This window comes from Andrographis paniculata, unplaced genomic scaffold, assembly GCF_009805555.1.
Source record: "Andrographis paniculata isolate CXL003 unplaced genomic scaffold, ASM980555v1 Contig95END, whole genome shotgun sequence".
NCBI lineage: Eukaryota > Viridiplantae > Streptophyta > Magnoliopsida > Lamiales > Acanthaceae > Andrographis > Andrographis paniculata.
This window is the reverse complement of record NW_026137634.1, coordinates 1280563-1305126: the sequence shown is the minus strand read 5'-3', so window position 1 is coordinate 1305126 and position 24564 is coordinate 1280563. Positions and strand designations below refer to the sequence as shown.

Genomic DNA, 24564 nt, shown 5'->3' with positions numbered 1-24564 from the left:
AGTTAAAATACAATGTCAAATAAATCACTACAATTTAAATAATGCACTAGGCTGTCTTTGAATGTACTGTATTCGCATTTTTCATCATATATATATATATATATATATTAACAAATTATATTTAAAAAATATTATATTTTATTAAAAAGTGTATATAAATTTTTTTTATTTCAATTCAAATTTTTATTATTTTTTTCTTATAAGCAATTCAATATTCGATGGCATAAACTAATTGTTGAACCTACGGTCTAAATAAGACCAACTTTAAAAAGAAAAAGTAAAGGCAATAATAATAATAATAATAATAATAATAATAATAATAATAATAATAATAATAATAATAATAATAATCTTACTTAAAACCAGTCACTGCTATGGTTTGATACCCCTTGTTTATATTAAATATTTCAATCCCAAATACTTTAATAAGAAATATCATAAATATTTAATTATGTATTTATACATTTATAGAAAATTATAATAATTGGATGCTTAAAACAAAAAAAAGAGAAAAGATGATGACAAAATGAACACAATTGAAAAGTTTTAAAAATAATAAAACTTTAGTATGATATTTTATAAAAATAAAATAAATATTTATTATAATATTTTTGCAAAATAATACTGTCATAAACAAAACTTTAGATCCATATAAATTAATAAAATGATTAAGAGGAGGGCACTAAGACAAAACAGGCAACAAGTTTTAGCCTGTTTAGTAATTAAATATATAAATAAATAAATATTATATATATATATATATATATTTCCGCACTAACAAAGGTGAGTGGAAAATCGACGTCAAATGTAATAATATATATATATATATATATTCATCTACCACTTCTTGATCCACTAAGGGTGTGTTTGTCTGCGATTTGGATTTTGAGTTGAGATTTAAATTGTAAAAATTTTGAATTTGAATAGTGATATAAACAGGTGTTGATATGATATTTTGAATGTAAAATTAATTTTTAATATAATATAAAAAATAAAAAATAAGTATTTAATTTAATAATCTTTTTTTAAAAAATAAGATGAATAATATATTTAAAATTCAATCCTCCAAACAAACACACCAACATCGTGACTTTATAGTTAATATATGGAACTTTTGTATTGGTTTTAAGAAGTTTTTGGGTTTTTGTTTTAAAAAAATATTTATTTGTATTTGGATTAAGATGATTATATATATTATAGTAGTGTAAAATAAAGAAAAACAATAAAAGTTATAAGATATTTTCAATTAAAAAATACTCCATCCGTCCCACATACTATGTCCACGTTGTCGTTTCTGTCCGTCTTGCATTTTCATGTCACTTTTATTTTTCGAGAAATGATTACACACTTTAATCTCATTTTAAACTTTTTAATTTTTTTAATTTTAATTAAATTAATTAGTTATCTTAATTTTAATTTATAATTATTTATATTATATAATAATTATTTTCACTAATATATTTTTAATTATTTAATAATTATACCCCTAAAATACCGTGTCTACGGTATAGCAGACACGGTACATGGGATGCGACGGATGGAGTAATAAGTAACAAAAGATTTAAAACAATATTATGCTTATGTTGGGACATGACGGCCCTTGAAACAAAAATGGCTAGTCATGTTCTATATATTCTCCTAATAAAAGTACAAAATTTAAAGTTGTCCACTAGGTTTTCTTGCCTCCCATAGAATCTAATAATGAACTTGAAGATTCCAAATTTATGTCTTCCTTTCATTTCATTCCTTTACATATGTATATATATATACATACACCATGAAAGTAGTTCATCACTTTGTGCCAAAACACCAAAATTTAGTACAAAATACTAACTTGTATTGGTTATTAGGTAGTAAGAGATGATAGGTTTAGGAGATGCATACAAGGTTGTGGTTGCGACGGCGCCGTTGTACGTCGCGTTGGGTTTAGGTTATTGCGCCGTGAAATGGTGGGGGATGTTCAAACCCGACCATTGCGACGCAATCAACCGTTTCAATTGCTACTTCGTCATCCCTTTTTTCAATTTTCATTTCGTAATGGCCATCGATCCCTATAAGATGAACTACCGGTTCTTGGCCGCAGATGTTGTCGCTAAAACGCTCGTCGGTTTAGCTTTGGCGCTCTGGATGAAAGTTTTTAGGGGAAAAAATTTCGCTTGGGCTATTACTACTTTCAATATGTCGTGCTTTAACAATACTTTAGTGGTCGGTGTGCCTTTGCTCGAGGCCATGTACGGTCCACCGGGAAAAGATCTTGTGGTGCAATCGTCTGTTATCCAGGCTATTATCTGGTTTCCTCTTCTTTTATTTTTGTTTGAATTAAATGGCGTTGTTCGTTTGTCTTCTGATGAAAGTTGCAATAATTCTACTGATTTTGGTCTCAAACAAACGCGAGATATGGAGAATGATTCTGTTGAGATTGTGTTGGCAGAAGTCGAGGGTAATTCAACTGTTGTAAGTATATTTGATGATAAGAATGATTCTAAAGTAGTCTCGTCTTCGTCGCCTTTGCCACCATCGTCATGCAATTTTGTATCAACCATGAAGAAAGTTACGATGAAGCTTGTAAAGAATCCAAATTGTTATGCTTGCGTTCTTGGCTTGGTTTGGTCTCTTATGGCGAAAAGGTACGTAACTATCAACGTGCATGCACAACTTTTATTTTTAAGTATGTCGATTTTTATTTTTATTTTTTGAAATATATTTTGATAAATGTCGCGATATATGAAGGTGGAATCTTGAAATGCCGAGCATAATCGAAGGTTCGATTCTAATAATGTCCAAGGCGGGAAGTGGAGTAGCAATGTTCTCGATGGGTATATAATTTTTATTATATTTTAAGTCTAACGTTGTATTTCTTCAGTAAATTTTTTCAAATTTATTATGTAGATTATGTATTTTTTTAAAATATATATATTTCTCACAAAATATTATTTAAATATAAAATTCAAATCAAATCTTTGATACATTGTGTTTAGGACTTTTTATGGCGCTGCAAGAAAAGGTGATCGCATGTGGCGTAAAATTGACAACATACGGCATGGTTTTGAGATTCGTGATTGGTCCACTGACTACGCTCGTCGGGTCTCTTGCGTTGGGGTTGAAATCCCGGGTTCTTCAAATCGCAATTATGCAGGTTTTAAAAATTTTGATACTATTCATTAATAATAATTTTTTTTTTTTTAATATCACATCAATTATATATATATATAAAACGTCGCAGTAACAATTCATGTCGATTTCCTTAGGCGGCTTTACCACAAGCAGTCTCGTCTTTCGTCTACGCGCAAGAGTACAACATGCATGCAAGTGTACTTAGTACAGCGTATGTATTTACTTACATTCAATGAAATATTTGTACCATACCTAATTTTTTAAAATAAATTTAATTATTTTTTTTCAGGGTTATTTTCGGTACGATCGTAGCTCTTCCTCTATTGATTGGCTACTATGGAGCCTTAGACTTGGTGCTCTAATGAATCTGCCAAACTTGATACCTTAGGGAAAAGTACTTTTATTTCATGTATGACTTTATTTAATTTCATTTAATGTAATAAAAATCAAGCATTTATGAGCATGGACGGTACATGAGATTAGAGGATCTCAGTTCTCAAAATACAACGTAAAAAAAAATAAAATCATACTCTTTCAATAGATGGTCACGTTTACTTATTAAAAATATCTTTTTATTTATATATATATATATATTTACAAATATTCTTCTGTTAATATTATAAGAACAATAATTGAAGTATTTTTGTAATTTTTTTTTAATTTATACTATATTTTGATATAATAATTCATATTTAAAATCAACACACAAAAAATAAATAAAACTTTAAAATCAGACTAATGTAGTATATTTTTTATTATTTTGCCCTCTTTCAATTCCAGTTCAATATAATAGATATATTTTTTTTTTTATCATATTCGAATTACACTTAGTTATTCAATTTTCTAAATAAAGTAATTTATATATATATATATCAAAATATCACTAATTTTTACAAATATATATATATATTTTATATTTATGAGAGAAAATATCAAAATTTCTAATTTACTACCACCGATCAATAAAATACTACTTCTTCCATCCACCGAATTTGAAATAAAGTATTATTCTTTAATATATAAAAAGTAAAATGATATTTTGAGTTTGATGGATGAAATATTATTTTTTCATATGAAATTTCATTATAAAAATTAATATAAAAACTTATTTATTTAAGAGTGTGTATGTTTAGTGTTTTAAGTTGAAGGGGTTTTTTTTTTTAATGAAAAATCATATTAACAATGTAAAAAAATGATATTTTGTGTTGAATATTAATTTTGTTGGCACCAAATTTGCTCAAAAACCAAACAACAATGCAAGGAAGGTGTCGGTTATGTCTGGATCGTTGACAGAGGACCCTTCCTGATCTGCTGTAGGATCGCTTCCTTCTCCGTCGTGGCTCTCAATATTCTCCCCATTTGAAATCGTGAAGTTATGGACGGTTACGCAGGCATGTACGAGATTAACCTGTCGGAAGAATTTGTATGGCCGCATCAAACCTCTCAAAATTGCAAATCTTCTCTTTAGTACTCCAAAGGCGCGCTCCACTACATTCCGAAGTTGAGAGTGACAATAGTTAAATAGCTCTTTCGGTCCATTCGGGCCACCCAGGGTGTCGCGGAAAGTTTGTGAATAGTAACGATGGGACCGGAAATGCGTCAACGTCAACGCAGAGTTCGTATAAGCTGAGTCCCCGAGGTAGTATTTTCCTACACCATTGATGGATGAAATAAAAGCAGTATTCGGAGGAGGGAAAGCCTGGTAGGCGACGACAATAAGTAGGGGCACGTACCAGGGGGGAAAGAAAAATCCCCGGCAACGGTGATAGCATGATTAAGAACACGTGAATCGTGTCCACTTCTCTCAAACCCAGCATAAACGTAAACAAATCATATGTTGAAATCTACCACGCCAAGGACGGACTGCTCGGTATCGCCCATGCGGCTCCGAAAACATGGTGCATCCTCCGCTGGGACGGCGGCGTGTATGAGTGTCTCGTCGAGTGCGCCAACACAATCCTATTCGTTAACCAATAATTAGACTTATTGTGTGGCCACGTATATAAAGGGCGTGGATGAGATGAGGTCTACGACCTACGGTCCGGTACCTTGAAGTATGGCATGAAATGTCTATTCGTCGCAATGCGGGGATGCGTTCTATGTTGATCTTTGGGACATACAACCTCCGCCCCAAGAAGGCACAATGACTCGCTGACACGCTTAACGTGACGGAATATAGTATGCGTGGAGTGCTGAAACTGTTCTGCACTGCTGCGGTGCCGGTTAGAGTGGGCGACAGTATGGAGGAAGATAGCGACCGCCTCGTGTACACCAACTCGTGTTTGTGCTCTTGTCTTCATGAGAGCCCGCGCAGATAGAGTGTCGCATAGGTCAAGAAACGTACTCTTTGACACCCGTAGCAGATTCTTTATTCTAGCCGGGTGACCGTTAATCAGTTCTTTCGTGAATTCCGCACCACTTAGGGCCGAATCGTAACAACGTCTGCGTGCAGTCGCATTCGTGAAAGTGTTTATTGCTAATGCGCTGAGTTTCTCCATTGCATCGATGTTGTTTCCGAACATCGTGTCATCATCGGAATCCTCGTTTTCTAGTTCCGCCCCTTCATTCTCGTCGTTGTCTCTGTTCTCGCTATCACCAGATGTTTGCTCCCGCGGGCTTTGGTAGTTGTCCACATTTGGGCCATTCGAACAACTTTCTATTTCCCTTCGACACTGGTATGTGAAAATCACAATATTCAATGAACAAAGAAAAATTCAATGTAGATGTTTCTAAGCAGACAGTAACAGAGATCCCAGAAGGAAGTTGTTTACAACAAAGTTTGCGAGAAACTCAGACGAAAGACCAGGTGAGTAAACAAGGGGGAATAACGTGGACGAGTACTAGTATCAATAAGGTTAGTAACGGATTGAAATAAGCTAAGTCAAGGTCGTTATAACTCAGGTTCCTAGCGAGCGTCGCACAAATGAGAAAGCCCATGCCCGCTGCAGATCACTCGTCCATGTTAGGAATAGGAATCGTTCGTTGTTTTTGTATATCGCTCTGGCTGCCCGAAGAAATGCATCTTGTGGAAGGTCCGTGAACGTTTGCAGAATGCGCTAATCTTCGAGAAAGGTCCGTTTGTGCTCTTTGCGGTGATCGATAAGCTGCGCCCGCAACTCTTGAACTCCGCTGCGAAGCTCAGATTGAATGTGGTATGCTAACTCAGCGTTTGTCGACATACTAGATGGGCGCCGACGACGTACCGGACCCCCGGTCTGCATCGAAGAACTAGTAGGGAGTCCTTGCTTGGTGGTTCTGTTGGCATCGCCTTCACCTGTGCCGTCGTCATTCTCATGTTCGCCCCTCATCGTGGACGGCCCCGCCGATCTTGTCTCAGTACCCTCGGTAGTGTCCATGCCCCGTGGCAGTGCATTGTTGGATTGAGTACCGGCTCCTGTGGTAGACTGAGGTCCAAACATATCATGACAATAGTCGAAGTGGGCGAATGGACGCGACAGTAAATGCCCGTACCCGGGGTGTGCCTGCCATTACGCGACCGTGAGTTTCATGCTCCGGTTTTTCTCAATAATCATCGGATTAGACGCATACCGTTAGCCACGCGGCCTTCTGTGCCTCGCTCGCATCAATAAGACCCGTCTCTGCGTCCCATCCTAGCCCTATCTGTCGAACGATAAGGTCTCGGAGTAGAGCATACGAGGTTTTCATCCGCTTAAACTTTCCTTGAAGTTGTTCCAACTCGTAGTCGCACTCAGTCTCTTCATGGAATTGTGTAACTATCTGTTGTCAAACCTCCGGCGCAAAGTTACCCTTGCAAAGTTCCTCAGCTAGCCAGTGCAACCACAGGATGTGGGTGAAGTACAACTCTAGCTCGTAAGTCCAATTCACAATAGGTTTGCATGGAGCAGCAGGGTCTGCTCGTCGGCGAGGCATCTGTCGGAAGTGAAACGACAGAATGAGATACATGTCAAAAATCTAGGGAAATCAACTACTCAGGAATCGTAACGGGGGACCTATCCTCAAAGGATGTTCTTACTGATACCTTGCGTTTTCTCTTACAGCGATACAACACTCGACTGCTCCCTACAGAGCTTTCGGCGTCGGGAATTTCACAGGCGTCCAGCTTTGCACGCTTCGGTAAGGCAATAATGGAATTGCGCAGGTTAATGTGTGTTCAGTGTAAAGTGAACACGATACAACAAACTAACGCATTTAAATTTTTAGACCAAAGACAAGGGGAGGAAAGGAGACTGTTTCACCGTACTGGCTACGCATTTTTTAAGTTTGGAACAAATAAACGTACGAATGAAGCGTACGTTCTTGCCATTGTTCCTGTTGACAGTAACCACCCCACCGTAGCCTCACAACACAACCCTTTGTTGTATTGTAACGGTTCTATTCCGATGTATATACGGTAGGGATGCCCTTACCGTGCAACCCGGGAAAGCCTACAGTTAACGACTCAATTGGATATCAAAGAAACTCGATACACCCACACGTATAGGGGGAAAGATCTACAAACATGTACCTTTTACGAGTCATCTTGGTTTTTCTCACTGTTTCGAAAAGTTCACACAGCGAGGATATTAAATCTTGGTTTTTCTCACTGTTTCGAAAAGTTTACACGGCGAGAATATTAAACTACATAGATCGACACGTATGAGAAAGGTGACAACGATCACGTAAGTGATGTCGAGAATAAACTAGTCAGTAATTGTAATTACCATCACCCAACAAAAAAGACAACCACGTATTCACTCGCTCGAGGAGCCTTCCTCAACACATCCATATGTAAATTTGAGCGACAGTGGCAATCTATAGTTCCGGTATGTTTTTTTCGCAAAAGAAATGATGAAAGTGCCGGTCATCGGAGCCCTACGCACTACTACGCAAACGGAGGGGGAGAGGGCTACAACCCGGCAACTCCAATATCCGAAGACGCTCATAATTTCTCATGGATTTCGATAGTCGTTATAGCGCCCTTATAAAGCACCCCAGTTGCGAAGTCTACCCTAAACAAATATGTACTACGAATTGCAACGTGTATCTTTTTATTATTTTTTATGACTGTTGATAATGGAGGCTGCCTCATCACGACAAAGTACTCCCACTTTCACCGGTATCGTTCTATCCATGTTATTCCACAAGTTCGCCCTTATGAGACCTTAACCCAGACCCTCCTTGGCTAACGCTATATTGAAACCCTCTTTGGTACCCTTTTAATCGTCATTCTAGTTAGGTCAAGAATTAACAGATTGAAACCTTCTACCTTACACACAGGATGTCTCGCACGACAAATACCTCTCTATCACCGATTGACAACACTGAAAGCCTTAACGATGCAGATCGAAACAGATCACACCCTACTCATTCGCGATAAGTAATAGCAGACATCGAAGAGATGCGTGCCTTGATCCGTCGTCCCCTTCGAGCCTTGCCGATACTGGCCCGGGCGCCGCACACCTGAGCCTGCAACACTGCTCGCCACAGAATCATGGTCCAAATACGTCGTACCCTTCGACTCGCCGGAATTCCGTCACCTTCAAATCCGCTGATTTCGGACCATCAACTTCGCAGGGATTAGGTGCGCAATGCTGTGCGCGTAAATGAAATACGAGGGAATGGTGTGCACCCCACCAACCTCAATTAATGGTTAATTTAAAAAAATAGAAAAAAGTAAAAAATATAAATAGTCATAGTAGGCATAACAGCCTAAAGAATCTCCTCGGACGCTATTGAATAGGCATGTCAATCTTGTCATAAACTGGGGCTTCGCGCCCAAACCCGACCCACAGTAGCTGCCTAGTACATTTGTCCCAAATCGTGTTTAAGAAACACACCCAATAAACACGAAAATTACACGTGGATGGCCCCGAAGACTTGAAACGGAAAGAACAATGGCAGAGTCAACTGCTTCCAACTAAAGTTATTATTTTTACGTCAATCTTCAAATCAAACATTTGGGAAATGCTTCGCCGCAGCCATACCCTGAATCGTTGGAACGAAATTCCTATTCGACTTCCCTCAAGGGATTGATTGCATCCATCTACTGTGGAGTATTTATTGCTGCTGTGATTGGTTCGTCGGAAGGATGAGCAGCGCGGAGCCGTTGGTGGGCTATGAACCTGCGGAGCTGAATTTTTCTCGTAAGTTTCGTCTCCATCGCAATTAGGTTTTCTGTAGGCCGGCCGTTTTTTTTGCTGGAATTTGGCTTTAAAGTTGATTTGATTGGCTTTAATTTTTCCGGATTTGACCAGTTGAGCTGAACAAACAGTTGTCGTCTTCGATTCGACTGTGGAATAGAACTGACAGTCATGTGGTTTATAAGGTGAAAATGAAATGGTTTGTTTCTCGATGAGTTATCCATTTTGTGAATTTGTATGCTCGAAATTCAAGCTAGTTCGTATGGTTGATTTGTCTTCAGCTTTTGACTACAAATCCTCGAAAATATGGCGTCCGGTCGAAAGTTGGGGTTCTTCCGCCGCGATCATATTGCGACATCAGAGGTTCTTATTTGATTTTTAGTTTGGAAAGTGAAGATTGTTGAGGATTCACTTGGTTTGAAGAGTTTGTGGTTTTTTTCTGTTTTGACTTGCATTTGCTTTGGAATAGAAAAGCTTGTTTTTTTTTTTCTGAGATTAAATTTGCATATTTTGTAGTGACAACACGACCTGTGAAGGAAGCTCCATGCTGTATGAGGAGCAAGGATAGGTTCATGATTCGAAGTGCAATTGCAAGTCCTGGCACTACTGCTGAGGATGCTCAGAACATGGTATATCAAAGTTTCAGTATGAATATAATTTACTTCGATTTTAGTCCACAACTTTTTTGGCTAATGTGAGATCCAAATGAATGCAAAAATTGATGGATTTTAGCAATTCTTACAATTTGTTCTACATCTAATCTCTTTTACAATAAAGTTGTGTGATTTAATTCAATGTCAATAAGATTCAAGTTGAAGTTCAATGTGTAGTATGGGACAACCAGATGAGATAGCTTGTTGGAGTAAAAGTGAAATAAGGCCTTTTAGGAGGATCGATGATGCTAGTTTTGTGATTTTTTTTGTCACAGGTGTGATTCATATTGGTTTCAGGAACGAATAAATTTAAGTAATGTCAGTTAGTGAAAATTCTCGATGTTGTGCATGCCATATTATCACATTGCTCTTAAAGCATGCTTAAGCTGAAAAAAGGAAAAGGTTTTTTTAGATGCTAGTTGATATGTTGTATTTTGCTCCACTTAAATGGCTTGTTTTAACATTCCAATTTGAATCAATGCATACTAATTATAGCCCACAGATATTTCTGTAGCGTCGGAGCTTAATAATGCAAAAATTGATGCATTGTAGTAGTTCCTACAATTGTTTCTAGAGCTAATTCTCATTATCTTTGATGACCAAAAAGTTTGTATATTGATGTCAATTGGATTAAAATTGAAATTTAACTAAAATATGGGATTAGAGTTATAATTTTTAAATATTGGAGTAGAAGTGAATGAGGCTGCTAGGCGGATCAGAATTATTATTTCACAATTTTCTTGCAATTGTGATTCAAAATGTGTTTCAAATACATTTGATGCTTGAGCTATTTTTTCCATGTGAATATTTTAATTTTGTGCATGCTACATTTCTACTTCGTACTCAAAGCTTGCTAAAGTTGAAAAAGAGAAAGAAAGATGTTAGATAAATTATGGTAATGATTAGTAGGTTTCCACCTCTTTCGAACTTGTGTGAGAAGTAGTTGGTTGCTTTCTTTGTGCATCCCAAGTTGAAACTCAATAGAAACTCTCGGCATAATTCTGCTTTACTGGTTCGGTATTAATGATGTTTGTGTTCCAAACTATGTTTTCAAAAAAAGCTGAAAAGGTGATCAAGAACATAAATCAAGATATTTCTAATTTGTTGCATACATGTTAACTTTGTAGTTCAAGAATGGGGCAGGGGATGCTTTTCCAGTAAGCAAACTCCGAGTCGCTTACAGTTGGCCCGATTCTTCTTCTGTATCTTCGGAAGTAAATAATGTCCCTAATCTGCCACAGGTTCGAGTAGTGATAAACTATTTTCTCTGCTTTATTAACTTAATAGTAAGAGTTTATTTTTGGGCTTTCAGGTGACTACTCCTGATATAGAACCGGCTGACAATGGCGCAGAAGTAAAATATTCTATTCTCATATTTACTTACAATGTTATGAATTTGTTTGTAATTAATAGTTTAGTTTCTTTGCTTCATTAGAAAAACTTCAACAAGAGATTTATTTTTCAGTACTCCTTGCAGGTGACTATTCCTGATATGGGACCAGATGACAATGTTGCACAAGTAAACTCTTTTACTCTCATGTTTACTCACTTCAATACTGTAAACAAGGGCATTGTACTTAAACTGCCAAATCTTATCTGTCGCATTTTTTTTTTTTGGACGACTAAGGAATTCTTTTTATTGTGAGAATTGTGGTATCTTTTTTCTGTTTAGCTATGAGCTATAGCATTAGCTTTCTTGAATGCCATAGCTTAAACTATTATGTATTAGGAGAACCATGTCTTTAGGATGAAGGGTAGTCGAGTTTGTGTGGAATTATGCATATATAAAGAGTATCTTGTCCTTTCTCGAAGAATCTTTAATTATCAGTCTTTATATTGAGTTTATATATATTTGTAGCAGAATAGCCCAATGAAGCTTCTAGAATTTCAACCTCCAGAACTCAAAATTCATTGTAAGCGAATTTTTGTTTCCAGTTATGCTCAATGCCATATTGCGAACATTCGCATTGCTCATTGTATTACTGATTAATGTTAGCAGTAAATCAAGAAAAGGACAGCTCTTGCTTGCTTCAATTGTCCAATTCCACGACGGACCATGTTGCATTCAGGGTAGGTTTCTATTGTTTGAGGAAAAGAATTCAATCCAAAAATGGTGTATCGAGCCATGTCACATGTGTTTACCCTTTTATTGACTTAGTTTGATTAATTATCTGTGTTGCATGATCATCTTTAGGTAAAAACCACAGCCACATATGTAATCCAACCAAAAGAAGGAATTTTGTCACCTCAATCTACATTGGATATCACAGGTAGTCGTCTGATTGCTGTTGATTTCAATTTCATATGTTGATTTCAGTTTCATAGTGCATAATTTTACCCATAAATTTATGAATATATGAATAAACTAATACTTTTTTTAAAAAATTGCCATTGTAGTGAAAATGCAAGTCAAGGGTTCATCTAGCGTTCAGAACAACGACACATTTCTAATCCAGAGTATGGCTGTTACTGCTGCAGCATCAATGGAGGAGATAAAAGATATGGTAGTTTCTCTATTAACTTATGTTAAAATTTAGCACGAGTTTGCAATTTATAATGTGGAGATATCTTCCATTTAAGTTTTAGATTAGGCAAGTAACAAATAATGTGATTTTATTGTCTTTTTTTGCTAGTTTGATAAAGCAAGCTCTCCTATTGAAGAGTGTGAACGCCGAGTACTTGTCAGCTCGGACGAGGAAAATAAGAGCGCCGATCAACAGTTCGAATCAATTTTACGCGGCTTCATAATTTGCTCATTGATTCTGGTTTTTGGCTACATCTTGAAGCAGACACTAACATGGATCTGGTATTTAACTTCTGAACTATTCTCTGTTTAAACATCACATATGGAGTATCCTCTCTCTTTCCTTTTTCGGATGAGTACTTTCTTAGATATATATATATATATGTATATATGTTTTTCGTCATTTCTTTGAGGATTTCTTCATGAGGAATTGCACTATGCCAATTCTTATATTGCATTTATATTATGACAACATAAATGTTATATATATATATATGTTTTTCTTCATTTCTTTGAGGATTTCTTCTAAGAGGAATTGCACTCTATCGGTTCTTATATTGCATTTATATTATGATAACATAAATGTTGTGTTGTCTATTAGCAAAATACGGATATATCTTGTGCTCGCTTTTTTTTTTCGTGTGTTATTCGTCAATAACTGAATAAATTTGTTCAGCACTAGAAACCTCCTAAAATTATATGTTTGATGAACATCTATTTCTCATTTGCATTAATAGGCTCTCATATCATCGATATTATTTTTTTTTTTTTTTCAGGAGTTTGGCAGTGGTGGTGACGATGTTGATAATAAACATGACGATAAAATTTATAAACAAGTTGGTCTCGGATTCTGTCGAAGACTTGATCGTGAAGACCCTTTTCTCCATCATCATGTATGCATGGGCACACGCGAGTCCTATGATACTACATCGATGGACATCTAGATTCATGACAGCATCCATGTCGAATGAAAAATGAAAATGATGCGTAGACTCGAGCATTTCTGTTTCAGACATCAACAGAATTCAGCAACCTTTGCCATAACAAAATGGCGCGGCTGCTGCGCGTGTACATCAACCATATATCGTTCGGGCTTGTCGAACCCGGAGTTGTTGATACTTTGTAAATGTTTTTCTTGTAAATTATACATGTTGTTGTGCAAATTACGAGCCCTGCTCATTGTAAAAGTCAGCCGAGGGCATAAAAGATAGTTTGTGATAGAAATTTACATGGTTTTGAGATTTTATTTTAAATTTTATTTTATTTATTTTTTTCGGGGTTTATGTAGAGATTAGGGGAAGGTTTTACTTTTAATTTGGAATAATTTTTGTTGTTTGAATACATGGTAATAAAAACACATATAATCTCAAGACGATATTATATACCACAAAGAGAACATATGCTGCTTTTTAATTTCTATTACGTTTTAGTATTACTTGCACTAATTATAATTTTATATTTATACGGATCATTTCTTACGGTTTTAGATTTAATTATTCAAAAAAATAATTAAATTGAGTAGGAATATTTAATTAAGGAATGGCCTGATCTTGTAATAGTGAAACAAGTATTTCTTCATATATTTTGTAATTGAACTATTTTTAGTAAAAAAATATATATTATATTATTATTATTTTACAAAAATTTACATCTTAAATCAAAATAATATATAATTCAAATAAAAAACTTTAAAAATATGTTTATAATAATATAATACTACGTATATTTATTAATCTTTTCCAATTTCCATACATAAACAGAATGAAATAATAAAATGGGAAGGGATTGGGTGCTGATTCTAAAAAATTAGCACCCGTGCTGATAGTGTAAAAATTAGTTATACTAATTTGTTTTATTAAATTATATAATTAATGTAATTATATGTAATCACATTTATACTATCAGTGCTTATTTTTTAGAATCAGCACCCAATCCTCTTCTAAAATAAAATAGCTAATTATAAGATCTATTTATGGGATAAAAATATTTAATCTTATATGGTAATATAATAACAAAAAAGTACATACTATACTAAATATAATACATTAAAAAAAAACTAAAAAAATTAAAAATAAATTAAAAACTAAAAAATTAAAAATTAAAAATAAATATAACAAAACCGAAATTCCAGTATAGAAAATTGATTGAGTTTGTTTATTTAGTATTTTGATTTGACTTTTTTTATGTAAAATATAAAAATAGTTGATAATATAAAAAATAATATGTTATATTGAATATTAATTTTTATAAAATAATAAAATATCTATATTGATAATCATGTCAAAAAAATTGTATTATTACTATAAAAAATAATTTTTTGAGTTAAATTATCAATTTTTATAAATAAACAAAATATATATTATTGCATAAGTATATATATACTTATATTTTATCGTCATAAAAAAAAAAAATATAATACACTTATAATTGTTAATAAAAAGTTTTTCATACTTTATAAATTAGTACTATTATTATATATATATATAAACCCTAAAATAATACTCTCACTATTGTTAATTTGTTATACATCAGTATGAATCTGGACCGTTGATTTACTGGGCCCAATCTTTGACGGTCAAGATTGATTCCGGTGTTGATCCCGCGGTGCTCCGAAGCATATCCCAATAAGGATGAATGATTAAGGATAAGGCTACCCAATATTATATAAATACCCTTTCTTGGAAGCCAAAGTCTCCATCTTTTCTTCAATCCTACCCACAATTTCCTAAATTTTTTATACTTCGCCTTCTCCACCGGCAGGTTCGTTCCTTTGCGTGTTCAATCTGCAGAATTTCTGATAAATTTTGTTGTTATAAGATCTGCGTTACTGTTTATTTTGTGCGGAACCTATTTGCTTGGATGATTTGTGCTTAAGTTTGTTCTTTAGGGATTTAATGGCCCGTGGTGGGAAGTGTGTTGCGTAATTTTTCTAGGTTGCGTAATTTTCGGGTTTTTGTGCTCTTGGTGTTGCTGATTAGTTTTTTAGGGTTTTTTTTTTATGGTTGGGGTTTTGTAAATTTTAAGGTAAATAATTGATTTTGTTAGTTGGATTGATTTGGATTGTTGTCTCTTTGAGATTGTGGATTCAAACTGATTTTTTTGTGTCCTTTCAGGATTTCGAAATTTGAATTTGTGCAGTGATAGTGGAATGGCGAAGAGTTCATTCAAGCAGGAGCATGATCTTGGTTTGTGTTCGCGTTTGATCACTTTGAATTCGATATATATATATATATTTATATGAGTTGACTTATTATAAATTTCAGAGAAAAGGCGTGCTGAGGCTGCTCGGATTAGGGAAAAGTATCCAGATAGAATTCCGGTGAGAATTCGGTAAATCGTTTGGATTTTACTTAGGATGGAGGTTTCTTGTATCTATTTTTGGTGTGTGTTTATTTTATTTTCTAATATTATTTGCTTGCTCGATGTCGAATTAAGCTTCTTGTTCTAAATGTCTACTTTCGCGGATCAGTAGAGTAACATGGGTATATGAATTTGTGGATTTATTAGTTCCTGTTTGATAATCTGTGGTTGTTTAGTGTACCTGAGAGCAAAGATGTGTCTAATTCTTATGTTAACCGTAGAAATGGATTTCCCATTTGATTCGTCTGTCGAGGAGATGAATTTCGTATGTTAGATCCCAAGCACCGTATTGATATATCAAGTGATGTATTGAGATTGTGCATTATATTTCTGAATTGGATGGATTATGTGGTACAGAAGATTTCTGAAATCTGTTATACAGTTCTTTAATTTTTTTTGTTCTTTGAGTTTTTTGGGATTGGTCTGCTGCTCGATTACATTTTCTAGTTATGTATGATAATGTTGGGTTACGAGGTTAGGTTTTCTCAATCATCCTTAGGAAAAAAATTCGATTACTTGATACAATTATCTTAGGATAATTGAAATTGATTTTGAGATTTGTTTCTGTGAATTAAAGCCTCTGTTATGTTTTGACTTATGTAACAAATTCAATTATTGTTTATGACTGCCGTAAAATGTAGTCATTGATAATATGGAGACTGTTGGTAAAAAGTTACCTTCGAGTGTAGAGCTTTTAAATATTTTGAAAATTGAGGACAAAGCACGGTGCCTTGGAAAGTTATGTATGCTAATATATAATGTCTTTAAGTTAACCCCACAAAATAGCACCAGGTTGTTGAATATATGTTTTGGGTAATTAATCGAAATGTGTGAATTATCCATGGTTGAACTGCAAGTGCTCATTTTAGAGAATTTGTTTGATACAGTATCCTTCTAAAATTGTCTTGGTTGTTGCTCTAAGATGATGTTCGATTGTTTGTAAAGTACATTCATTCACCATCCCACAATTTTTATTTTTTTTCCCTACGAACATTGAAACCAATTTGTTTGTATATATTAATGTAGGTGATTGTGGAGAAGGCCGAGAGGAGCGAGATCCCCAACATTGATAAGAAAAAGTAAGTATTCTCTCGAATACATTTACCGATGGAAGTTTTGGAAGTTGAAAATTTTGAAAATAATAAAAATCTAGTATTTGATGCGATCTTTTGTGAGAAAGAAAATGTTGTATTTGACCCGGGATCATATTTTAGTGTGTAGAAGTTGAAGAAAAATCTTATTGTGGATCCAATTTAAGCTAATATTATTTGCTCGGTGAATTATCTTGTTGCTAAATCCGAAAATCAGTTTACAATTAGAAGTCGGGATAATTTCAACCTTACCTATACGAAGAATTTCAGGTACCTTGTTCCAGCTGACTTGACTGTTGGACAGTTCGTCTATGTTATTCGCAAGCGAATCAAACTTAGCGCGGAGAAGGCAATCTTCATATTTGTCGATAATGTCCTGCCGCCGACTGGTAAGAAATTATATTCGCTTAGTTGGTCGATGATTAAGAATTTTTTACATTAAACCTTGTGGGTTCATGCGCAGGGGCAATAATGTCGGCCATATACGATGAAAAGAAGGATGAAGACGGGTTCCTATACGTAACCTACAGTGGGGAGAACACGTTCGGGCATTAGATCGATCGATTTGTGCCGTAAAATTCGAAAAGTTTTATTTCTGACAATTAATAAAAATAAAATTGATTTGGATTGATGGATGGTCTTGTACAGGAGGATGATACATTTGTGTATAGTCTCTGAACCTTTTAACTGTGGAATTCTGTCAAAGATTTCAACATTTTATGGTAATATGAATCAAATAATTATTTTCTCATTCTTTGTTGTGTTAATTTTGTTATGAGATTTTATTTTATTTTATTTTTATTGTTTTTTTGGTCTCTTCTTTGTCAATATATTCTTATATGGAATTTATATAACATATATATTATAGTATATAATTGATTTATAGTAAATAATTTTATTATTTTTTAATAAAATTTTATAATATTTATATTTTATTTTTACTTATATTATTTTTATATTATAATAATATTTCTTTTTAATCTTCATTTTCAAATAAATAATATAGTTAGTTGGAACATGATTATGGGTTTTATTTATCTTGATATATTTTAATCTTTATGATTTAATTAAAAAAAAAAATCACATTAAATATGGTTTGAAAAGCATAGATTGACGGACCAATCAATTACCTAATTCAATAATAATGTTGTTCACTTTATTTATTTATTCATTTTTGCTTTAATGAAATGGAAGACTTATATATATATATATAAATATTTAGAAAAAGATAGTTTTTTCTCAAACTAAACGATTTTTTACGAATGTATTTGGATATATATATACATATGGTGTATATATTTATTTTCTCCATTTTATAGGAAAATAATAATTAAATATGATATCTTAAAAGAAATTTAAAAATTAAATAGTAAAAAAAAGTGAAAAAAAAAAAACACACACATGAGAATGAATTCATTGTATTCAAAAAAAATTTAATGCTTAAAAAAAATTTGAGAGTTATTTTTTCTTATCGACTTATTCACTGCTTTAATTTACACATAGGGCATGTTTGGCAATGATAGCGGTTAGCTGATTCAATTAACTGGTTTGACTAACTGATTCGATTAGCTGTTTGTATTAAAATGTTCGGTAAAACAACTGTTTGATGTTAGCTGTTTATACGTAAAATGACAATCGATGACATTTCTATTTTATTCTTGTTTCTAGTATATTCAATTATGTTCTTTTTAGTTTAGAATGTTTAAAATTTTTTGTTATTAGTTATTGAAAATTGTAAAAGTGTTATAAAAGTATTTATTTTTATTACAATTAGATTTAAAAAATAATATATTTTTATTAAAATATATAAATATTTTTTTTTATTGAAAATGATGTAAAATATAAAATAATAAATTTTTCGTGTATATATTTATTGTGTTAGTTATCTATTAGTTCATTATATTTATAATTTTCAATAAATATTTTATTTTTAGTATAAAATTTATATAATGTAATTTATAAAAAAATAAATTATTAATATTATATTTTTTATTTTATGTTGATTTTAATAAATTTATATCTTTACAATTAAAATAATTTTTATATAAAAATAATATTATTTAAATTTATAAAGTAAAACTATAACATAATAAAATATTCTTATATAATTAATAAATAATCAAAATATATTTATTTGTGTAAAATGTATAATAAATTTTTAAGGGCATATAAGGAATAAAATTTTTTTTTACAGAAAGCTATTTCAAAACGCTGGTAAATTAGCTTTTCAGAAATTAGCTTTTTTGGTCCAAAAAGCTATTCCAAAAAGCTAATTTACCAAACACCTAAATTAGTTTTTTGACTGGTCAAACACTTAAAACTTGTTCAATAAGCTAAAAGCTCTTCAAAAAGCTATTGGCCAAACACCCCATAGTAAACTTTTTGCAAATCCTCGCCAAGATAATACGCACATTAGTTTGGTAGCCATCGGAAATTTTGAAGGAAAAATCGAAACAAATGGCATAATAGTCTTGCTATGTCGTCATTGTAAAAAAATTGTAACGTACATGTTCAAATAATATTTACCTTCTATTTTGATACTAAGTCATAGAAATCAACGAGATCTTTAAATTGCGTATACAACTACACATTTCGTCCTAAATTGAGTATTTACTATTCAAATTTTTTGCATTTTTTATTTACCTATAGTTTTTCTTTTTTTATTCGTTCTAAATACAATTTACAAAACCATCACAAACAAAATATAAGAATATAATTGTAAAATATATATATATATATATCAAATTTTATAGTACTATATAAATAATACTCAAGCAAAGAAAAAAAAAAGTACAAATGTAGTAATAGTTAAATAGTACTTTTATATTTAGAAAATCCACAAATAAACACACAAAAGTTATTTTTTTCGCACACAAAAAAGTGCATTTTCCTCACGGGGTTGTATACTGTAGAATGATTTGCCCAAGAAATGCATCAATTTATTTAAACTTGTACACTAATATCTGTTATAATTAGTTGAATAATATATATATATATATACTTAAAAAATAAAATTTATCTGATATTATTGATAATTACTATTCAATCTATTGAGTAATTTTCAGTTTATATAATTTTTAAAATGCTCTTACATATATGTCACTCATGTCGATGGTGACTTCGATCGACCTTCGATCTCTTCTAGTTTCATCGAACTCACATTTTAGAAGAGGACAAGTCAATGAACAATAGTATTTTGTCGGGTAATTTTTTAACATTGTTCGAACACAAGTTACTTTTGTTTGAATAAAATTGTTGCATAATTGTGGCAAGTCACTTGCTCATTTTGTTGTATTTTTTTTTTTTATTTATGCTTGGATCAATTTTATTTATGTTAGTTCCCATTGAATTCGACCATTTATGAACTATAGTTTATCATTATGGAATATTATAAATTATAATACTTGTTTTTTATTAAAAATGATCTTAAATATTTGATTTCAACTCAAATTAAGTTTTATTTAAAATATTTGTGCATGCAATTGTTGATTGTAGTTATATAGCATGTTAATAATATGCGGACAATTATATTGTTGATTCACCGTGCTAATAATACGAAAATATATACAAATTAATGCATCATGTATAAATCTACAATATATATAAATTAAAACTAACATCACATACTAACAATTTATACCCATGTATTATCTGTTACCGATACATCCTTAATCTCATCATCCTAACAATAGTGAAACATTAATATGCTCAATAATCTATCGATATTTTCATCAGAGAGAGAGAGAGAGAGAGAGAGAGAGCGAGAGAGAGAGAGAGAGAGAGAGAGAGAGAGAGAGAGAGAGAGAGAGAGAGAGAGAGAGAGAGAGAGAGAGAGGAGAGAGAGAGAGAGGGAGAGAGATAGAGAGAGAGAGAGAGAAGAGAGAGAGAGAGAGAGAGAGAGAGGAGAGAGAGAGAGAGAGAGAGAGAGAGAGGATGAGAGAGAGAGAGAGAGAGAGAGAGAGAGAAGAGAGAGATCGAGAGAGAGAGAGAGAGAGAGAGAGAGAGAGAGAGAGAGAGAGAGAGAGAGGAGAGAGAGAGAGAGAAGAGAGAGAGAGATAGGCGAGAGAGAGAGAGAGAGAGAGATAGAGAGAGAGAGAGAGAGAAGGGGAGGAGATAGAGAGAGAGAGAGAGAGAGAGAGAGGAGAGAGAGAGAGATAAGAGAGAGAGAGAGAGAGAGATGAGAGAGAGAGAGAGAAGAGAGAGAGAGAGAGAGAGGAGAGAGTCGAGAGGAGAGAGAGAGAGAGAGGAGAGAGAGAAGAGATGAGAGAGAGAGAGAGAGAGAGAGGAGAGAGAGAGAGAGAGAGAGAGGAGAGAGAGAGAGAGAGAGAGAGAGAGAGAGAGAGAGAGACCGAGGAGAGAGAGAGAGAGAGAGAGAGATAGAGATAGAGGGAGAGGCGAGAGAGAGAGAGAGAGAGAAGAAGGAAGAGAGAGAGAGAGAGAGTACAGAGAGGAGAGGTATAGAGAATAAGAGAGAGAGAGAATAGAGTAGAGAAGAGAGAGCAGAGAGAGAGAACGTGAGAGAAGAGAAGAGAGAGAGAAGAGAGAGCGAGAGAGATACTAGAGAGAGGAGAGAGAGGAGAGAGAAGAGAGAGAGGAGAGAGAGAGAGAGAGAGAGAGAGATAGAGAAGAGAGAGAGAGATAGAGAGACAATAGAGATAGAGAGAGATAGGAGAGAGAGACAGAGAAGAGAGAGAGAGAGAGGATAAGAGAGAGAGAGAGAGAGAGAGAGAGAGAGAGAGAGAGAAGAGACAGAGAGAGACATAGAGAGAGAGGAGAGAGAGAGAGAGAGAGAGAGAGAGAGAGAGAGGACAGGAGAGGAGAGAGAGCTACAACGAGGAGAGAGAGAGAGAGAGAAGAGAGAGAGAGAGGAGAGAGAGAGAGAGAGAGAGAGAGAGAGAACACATTAAAAAGTACACACAACTTCAAGTTTGGAGAACTTATTACAACAAATCCAAACTACATAACAACCTTACACCATTGATTTTTGTAAATATATATATATATATGACTTGTACTTTATTCTTCAATGAATCTCAATACATAGGAAACAAGAACTTACCAAGAACACCAATCTTGCACCACCACAACTCACAAGAACATGAGTGATACATAGAGATACATACATACATATGACATATATATATAGAGAGAGAGAGATTAAGTTTTAGGCACAAACAAAGCCTTTAGGGACACTCTTGGAGCAAACATTGAGAAGCAAGGAGAGTGAAAGAGGCACATTAAGGTTGATGCCCAATACATTGGCTTTGATGGCGGTGCAGAGGCAGACGGCGGCCTCGAGGTCAGCTAGCCCTTCAATCAGGCGGCAGCACGGCTTCTTCGGAGGGTTTCCCACCGTCACGCCAATCAAACCACCGAGCAAGTTGGCACATACGCCGAGTTTTAGGGCATCTCTAGGGCAATAACCCTTAGGTTGCTTCGGCTTAGGTTTAGGGCCCGGGCACGTGCCACAGGCGCTCGAGAGAGTGAAGAAGACGAGGTTGAGGACGAGGAAGATGATGAGGGATTTGTTCTTGGAAGCCATTTTAATTAGTTTTGATATAAGAAGGTTTTTTTTTGGTATGTTTGTTTGATTAAAAGAGGGTTTTTGGGATGAAATTGTTTAGGGGAATGAGTTGTATTTATAGGAAAAATGTTTAGAGTGATGGTTTGGCAATTAGGGTGTGTTGGGTTTATGATTTTTGTGTGTTTGTGAATTTTTATTTTTTTTAAACAGTGATCTGATGTGATATTTTATGAGATAAAGTACGTGATAAAGAATAGTAAAAAAATTAAAAAAAAATGCTAAAAAAACAATCCCTAGTGTCATGTGAAAAGAGAAGTTAATCCAAGTATTTAATTTGAATTTTTTATATTGCTTTATTCCAATTTAAGGTTGTATTATCCATGCAATTTTTTTCGTATCTAATATAAAAAACACTTTAAACTAAAATTAATATAAAACAAACATATTCTTGTTGGTTCCAATAAAAATATATTAATTTTATATACTAAATATTATGTCTAACCTTAAGGGATGTTTTGGTTGTGAAGTTGTGATAGTGAGATTGAGTTTAAAGCCTCGGCATACTAAGATACACCCTAAGATGAAAGACTGTTGTTTCAATTTTATAATTTCTTACAAAGACATACTAATTTTCCCGACGTATTCAAAAGAACTACAATAAAAATGTAAAAAAGTTACTAATTAAATACATGTAGTATTTATTTATTTTTTTATTATAATAATTTTGGAGCAAAAATAGTTATTGAATATAATATTATTCTCTTATAAAAAAATATGGATTACATATTATATAGAATGAGATATATATATATATATATAAAAGGATAAATCCAATTCGAATTGCAAGTTTGTGTCCGGGAAAGTTTATATTTTATGTTCCCTTGTCCTTTTAATATATATATTTTTTAAATATTTTAATCTAGAATATTTTTATTCATTCATTTATTTATTTTCACTTAAAAAATCAATTTAAAATGATAAAAAAAAATAAAAAAACCCCACTAGTAAACTGTGGCCTAATGGTGTTAAAAGTAAATTTATAATTGTGAAATTATAAAAAATATGCCTGAACATGCTCAGTTCTCACTTTTGGTCCATATTCTAATAAAATAATTTAATTGTTACTGAATCAATTACAACCAACCTAATAAATATTACTTTACTTTTTTTACATTTCTATATACAAAGAGTTACCAAACTAGTAATTGCTTTCTATATTAGATGAAATAATATCTTTTTATATAAACAGAGTAAAGATTACATAAATTATGTCCCAAATGAACATTTATTTATTTATTTATTTATTATAATACTAGTATTAATTTTAGTTATTTATTTTTAATGAAAATGATATATTAATGATAATTTATATAAATACAAATTTTCATCTTGTTTCAATTCATCCATCTAAGGACATGCATGACCCTCAATAATATTTAACCAAAATTATTGAATCTTAATTTTATAATCAATCCAACATTTTATAGTTGTTTACAAATAACTTCAATTTAATTATGCCTATGTGCATCAACACATTAAGAGTCTATACATTCGATAATACCACATCAATTTATACGATCAAGATATGTAGAGAATTCCGATAAAAAAAAAAAAAAAAGATATATGGGGTGTGTTTGTTCGAGGGTTTAGATTTTGAGTTGGGATTTGAATAGTAAAAATTTTGAATTTGAATAGTTGTATGATGTGATGTAAAAGGTGTTGATGTGGTGTTTTGAATATAAAATTGATTTTTAGTATAATATAAAAAATGAAAAATAAGTATTTGATTTGATGTTTTTTGAGGGAAAAAATTGGATGAATAGTATAAATCCAATCCAATCCCCAAACAAATAGAGAATTCTATCGCTAGAATACTAAAAATTAATAAGAACACAATCACGCAAGATATACTAAATTTATATATATATATATATAAATCTATTATCCTATCGTTAATTTCGACATATAGTTACTATAATCCGTAATATCAACTCGACAAATTTAGACCAACACTACCATTTCAACCCTTTCATCACAATCGAATCTTTCCCTCGAAGGAGTAATTAACAAGGAATTAATCCATGTGATTAGGATTCATTAACTTTTTTGCAAGAACATAGGAACAAACAAACAAACTACGAATAATCATTTAAAAAAAAAAATGTTGGATTAATATTCGCAATTGGGAATTAATTTA

General features: G+C 33.0%; 7 protein-coding genes across 10 annotated transcripts; 4 read left to right on the top strand and 3 right to left on the bottom strand.

The window, feature by feature from the left end:
* The first annotated feature begins 1688 nt into the window (after positions 1-1688).
* On the top strand, positions 1689-3581 carry LOC127243505 (auxin efflux carrier component 5-like). The gene is made up of 5 exons (XM_051263562.1): positions 1689-2627; positions 2731-2816; positions 2979-3136; positions 3249-3325; positions 3404-3581. The coding sequence occupies exons 1-5, from the start codon at positions 1861-1863 to the stop codon at positions 3474-3476; spliced, it is 1161 nt and encodes a 386-aa protein (XP_051119519.1). The 5' UTR covers positions 1689-1860; the 3' UTR covers positions 3477-3581.
* A 770-nt stretch (positions 3582-4351) lies between these two features.
* On the bottom strand, positions 4352-6051 carry LOC127243563 (uncharacterized). The gene is made up of 4 exons (XM_051263649.1): positions 5956-6051; positions 5163-5786; positions 4963-5073; positions 4352-4813 (listed from the first exon to the last, which is right to left on the bottom strand). Exons 1-4 carry the CDS (start codon positions 6049-6051, stop codon positions 4352-4354), a joined length of 1293 nt encoding a protein of 430 aa, XP_051119606.1.
* Positions 6006-7176, bottom strand: LOC127243589 (uncharacterized protein At2g29880). The gene is made up of 3 exons (XM_051263679.1): positions 7115-7176; positions 6664-7005; positions 6006-6596 (listed from the first exon to the last, which is right to left on the bottom strand). Exons 2-3 carry the CDS (start codon positions 6778-6780, stop codon positions 6171-6173), a joined length of 543 nt encoding a protein of 180 aa, XP_051119636.1. The 5' UTR covers positions 6781-7005; positions 7115-7176; the 3' UTR covers positions 6006-6170.
* Positions 7177-8903: 1727 nt separating this feature from the next.
* Positions 8904-12046, top strand: LOC127243625 (vesicle-associated protein 3-1-like). 4 transcript variants are annotated; one of them, XM_051263734.1, is made up of 9 exons: positions 8904-9218; positions 9330-9400; positions 9497-9578; positions 9732-9844; positions 10996-11109; positions 11181-11222; positions 11346-11387; positions 11730-11781; positions 11865-12046. In XM_051263734.1, the coding sequence occupies exons 1-9, from the start codon at positions 9164-9166 to the stop codon at positions 12029-12031; spliced, it is 738 nt and encodes a 245-aa protein (XP_051119691.1). In that variant the 5' UTR covers positions 8904-9163; the 3' UTR covers positions 12032-12046. The 4 variants fall into 4 exon arrangements, with proteins under 4 accessions (XP_051119691.1, XP_051119688.1, XP_051119692.1 ...); XM_051263731.1 differs by having other exon boundaries at positions 8905-9218; positions 11727-11781; XM_051263735.1 differs by having other exon boundaries at positions 8908-9218; positions 11868-12046.
* A 29-nt stretch (positions 12047-12075) lies between these two features.
* On the top strand, positions 12076-13776 carry LOC127243626 (uncharacterized). Its single transcript, XM_051263736.1, has 4 exons — positions 12076-12138; positions 12266-12372; positions 12502-12674; positions 13169-13776. Exons 2-4 carry the CDS (start codon positions 12271-12273, stop codon positions 13368-13370), a joined length of 477 nt encoding a protein of 158 aa, XP_051119693.1. The 5' UTR covers positions 12076-12138; positions 12266-12270; the 3' UTR covers positions 13371-13776.
* A 1270-nt stretch (positions 13777-15046) lies between these two features.
* LOC127243556 (autophagy-related protein 8f) lies at positions 15047-17594 on the top strand. Its single transcript, XM_051263643.1, has 6 exons — positions 15047-15152; positions 15506-15577; positions 15656-15711; positions 16779-16831; positions 17114-17232; positions 17307-17594. The coding sequence occupies exons 2-6, from the start codon at positions 15541-15543 to the stop codon at positions 17396-17398; spliced, it is 357 nt and encodes a 118-aa protein (XP_051119600.1). The 5' UTR covers positions 15047-15152; positions 15506-15540; the 3' UTR covers positions 17399-17594.
* A 4150-nt stretch (positions 17595-21744) lies between these two features.
* Positions 21745-22469, bottom strand: LOC127243470 (14 kDa proline-rich protein DC2.15-like). Its single transcript, XM_051263506.1, has one exon. It carries the CDS (start codon positions 22383-22385, stop codon positions 22008-22010), a length of 378 nt encoding a protein of 125 aa, XP_051119463.1. The 5' UTR covers positions 22386-22469; the 3' UTR covers positions 21745-22007.
* Positions 22470-24564: the final 2095 nt, after the last annotated feature.

Excerpts from the sequence above, each read along its gene's own strand:
- LOC127243505 (XM_051263562.1), top strand. The coding sequence starts at position 1,861 with ATGATAGGTTTAGGAGATGCATACAAGGTTGTGGTTGCGACGGCGCCG. Across the intron at positions 2,628-2,730 it reads TGGTCTCTTATGGCGAAAAG|GTGGAATCTTGAAATGCCGA; the intron begins GTACGTAACTAT and ends CGATATATGAAG. Across the intron at positions 3,137-3,248 it reads TTCAAATCGCAATTATGCAG|GCGGCTTTACCACAAGCAGT; the intron begins GTTTTAAAAATT and ends CGATTTCCTTAG.
- LOC127243563 (XM_051263649.1), bottom strand. The coding sequence starts at position 6,051 with ATGGGCTTTCTCATTTGTGCGACGCTCGCTAGGAACCTGAGTTATAAC. Across the intron at positions 5,787-5,955 it reads TACTAACCTTATTGATACTA|TGTCGAAGGGAAATAGAAAG; the intron begins GTACTCGTCCAC and ends TTCACATACCAG. Across the intron at positions 5,074-5,162 it reads ATTTCATGCCATACTTCAAG|GATTGTGTTGGCGCACTCGA; the intron begins GTACCGGACCGT and ends GTTAACGAATAG.
- LOC127243589 (XM_051263679.1), bottom strand. The coding sequence starts at position 6,780 with ATGAAAACCTCGTATGCTCTACTCCGAGACCTTATCGTTCGACAGATA. Across the intron at positions 6,597-6,663 it reads AGAAGGCCGCGTGGCTAACG|GCACACCCCGGGTACGGGCA; the intron begins GTATGCGTCTAA and ends GCGTAATGGCAG.
- LOC127243625 (XM_051263731.1), top strand. The coding sequence starts at position 9,164 with ATGAGCAGCGCGGAGCCGTTGGTGGGCTATGAACCTGCGGAGCTGAAT. Across the intron at positions 9,401-9,496 it reads ACAGTCATGTGGTTTATAAG|CTTTTGACTACAAATCCTCG; the intron begins GTGAAAATGAAA and ends ATTTGTCTTCAG. Across the intron at positions 9,579-9,731 it reads ATCATATTGCGACATCAGAG|TGACAACACGACCTGTGAAG; the intron begins GTTCTTATTTGA and ends CATATTTTGTAG.
- LOC127243626 (XM_051263736.1), top strand. The coding sequence starts at position 12,271 with ATGCAAGTCAAGGGTTCATCTAGCGTTCAGAACAACGACACATTTCTA. Across the intron at positions 12,373-12,501 it reads TGGAGGAGATAAAAGATATG|TTTGATAAAGCAAGCTCTCC; the intron begins GTAGTTTCTCTA and ends TTTTTTTGCTAG. Across the intron at positions 12,675-13,168 it reads CAGACACTAACATGGATCTG|GAGTTTGGCAGTGGTGGTGA; the intron begins GTATTTAACTTC and ends TTTTTTTTTCAG.
- LOC127243556 (XM_051263643.1), top strand. The coding sequence starts at position 15,541 with ATGGCGAAGAGTTCATTCAAGCAGGAGCATGATCTTG. Across the intron at positions 15,578-15,655 it reads CAAGCAGGAGCATGATCTTG|AGAAAAGGCGTGCTGAGGCT; the intron begins GTTTGTGTTCGC and ends TATAAATTTCAG. Across the intron at positions 16,832-17,113 it reads CCCAACATTGATAAGAAAAA|GTACCTTGTTCCAGCTGACT; the intron begins GTAAGTATTCTC and ends GAAGAATTTCAG.
- LOC127243470 (XM_051263506.1), bottom strand. The coding sequence starts at position 22,385 with ATGGCTTCCAAGAACAAATCCCTCATCATCTTCCTCGTCCTCAACCTC.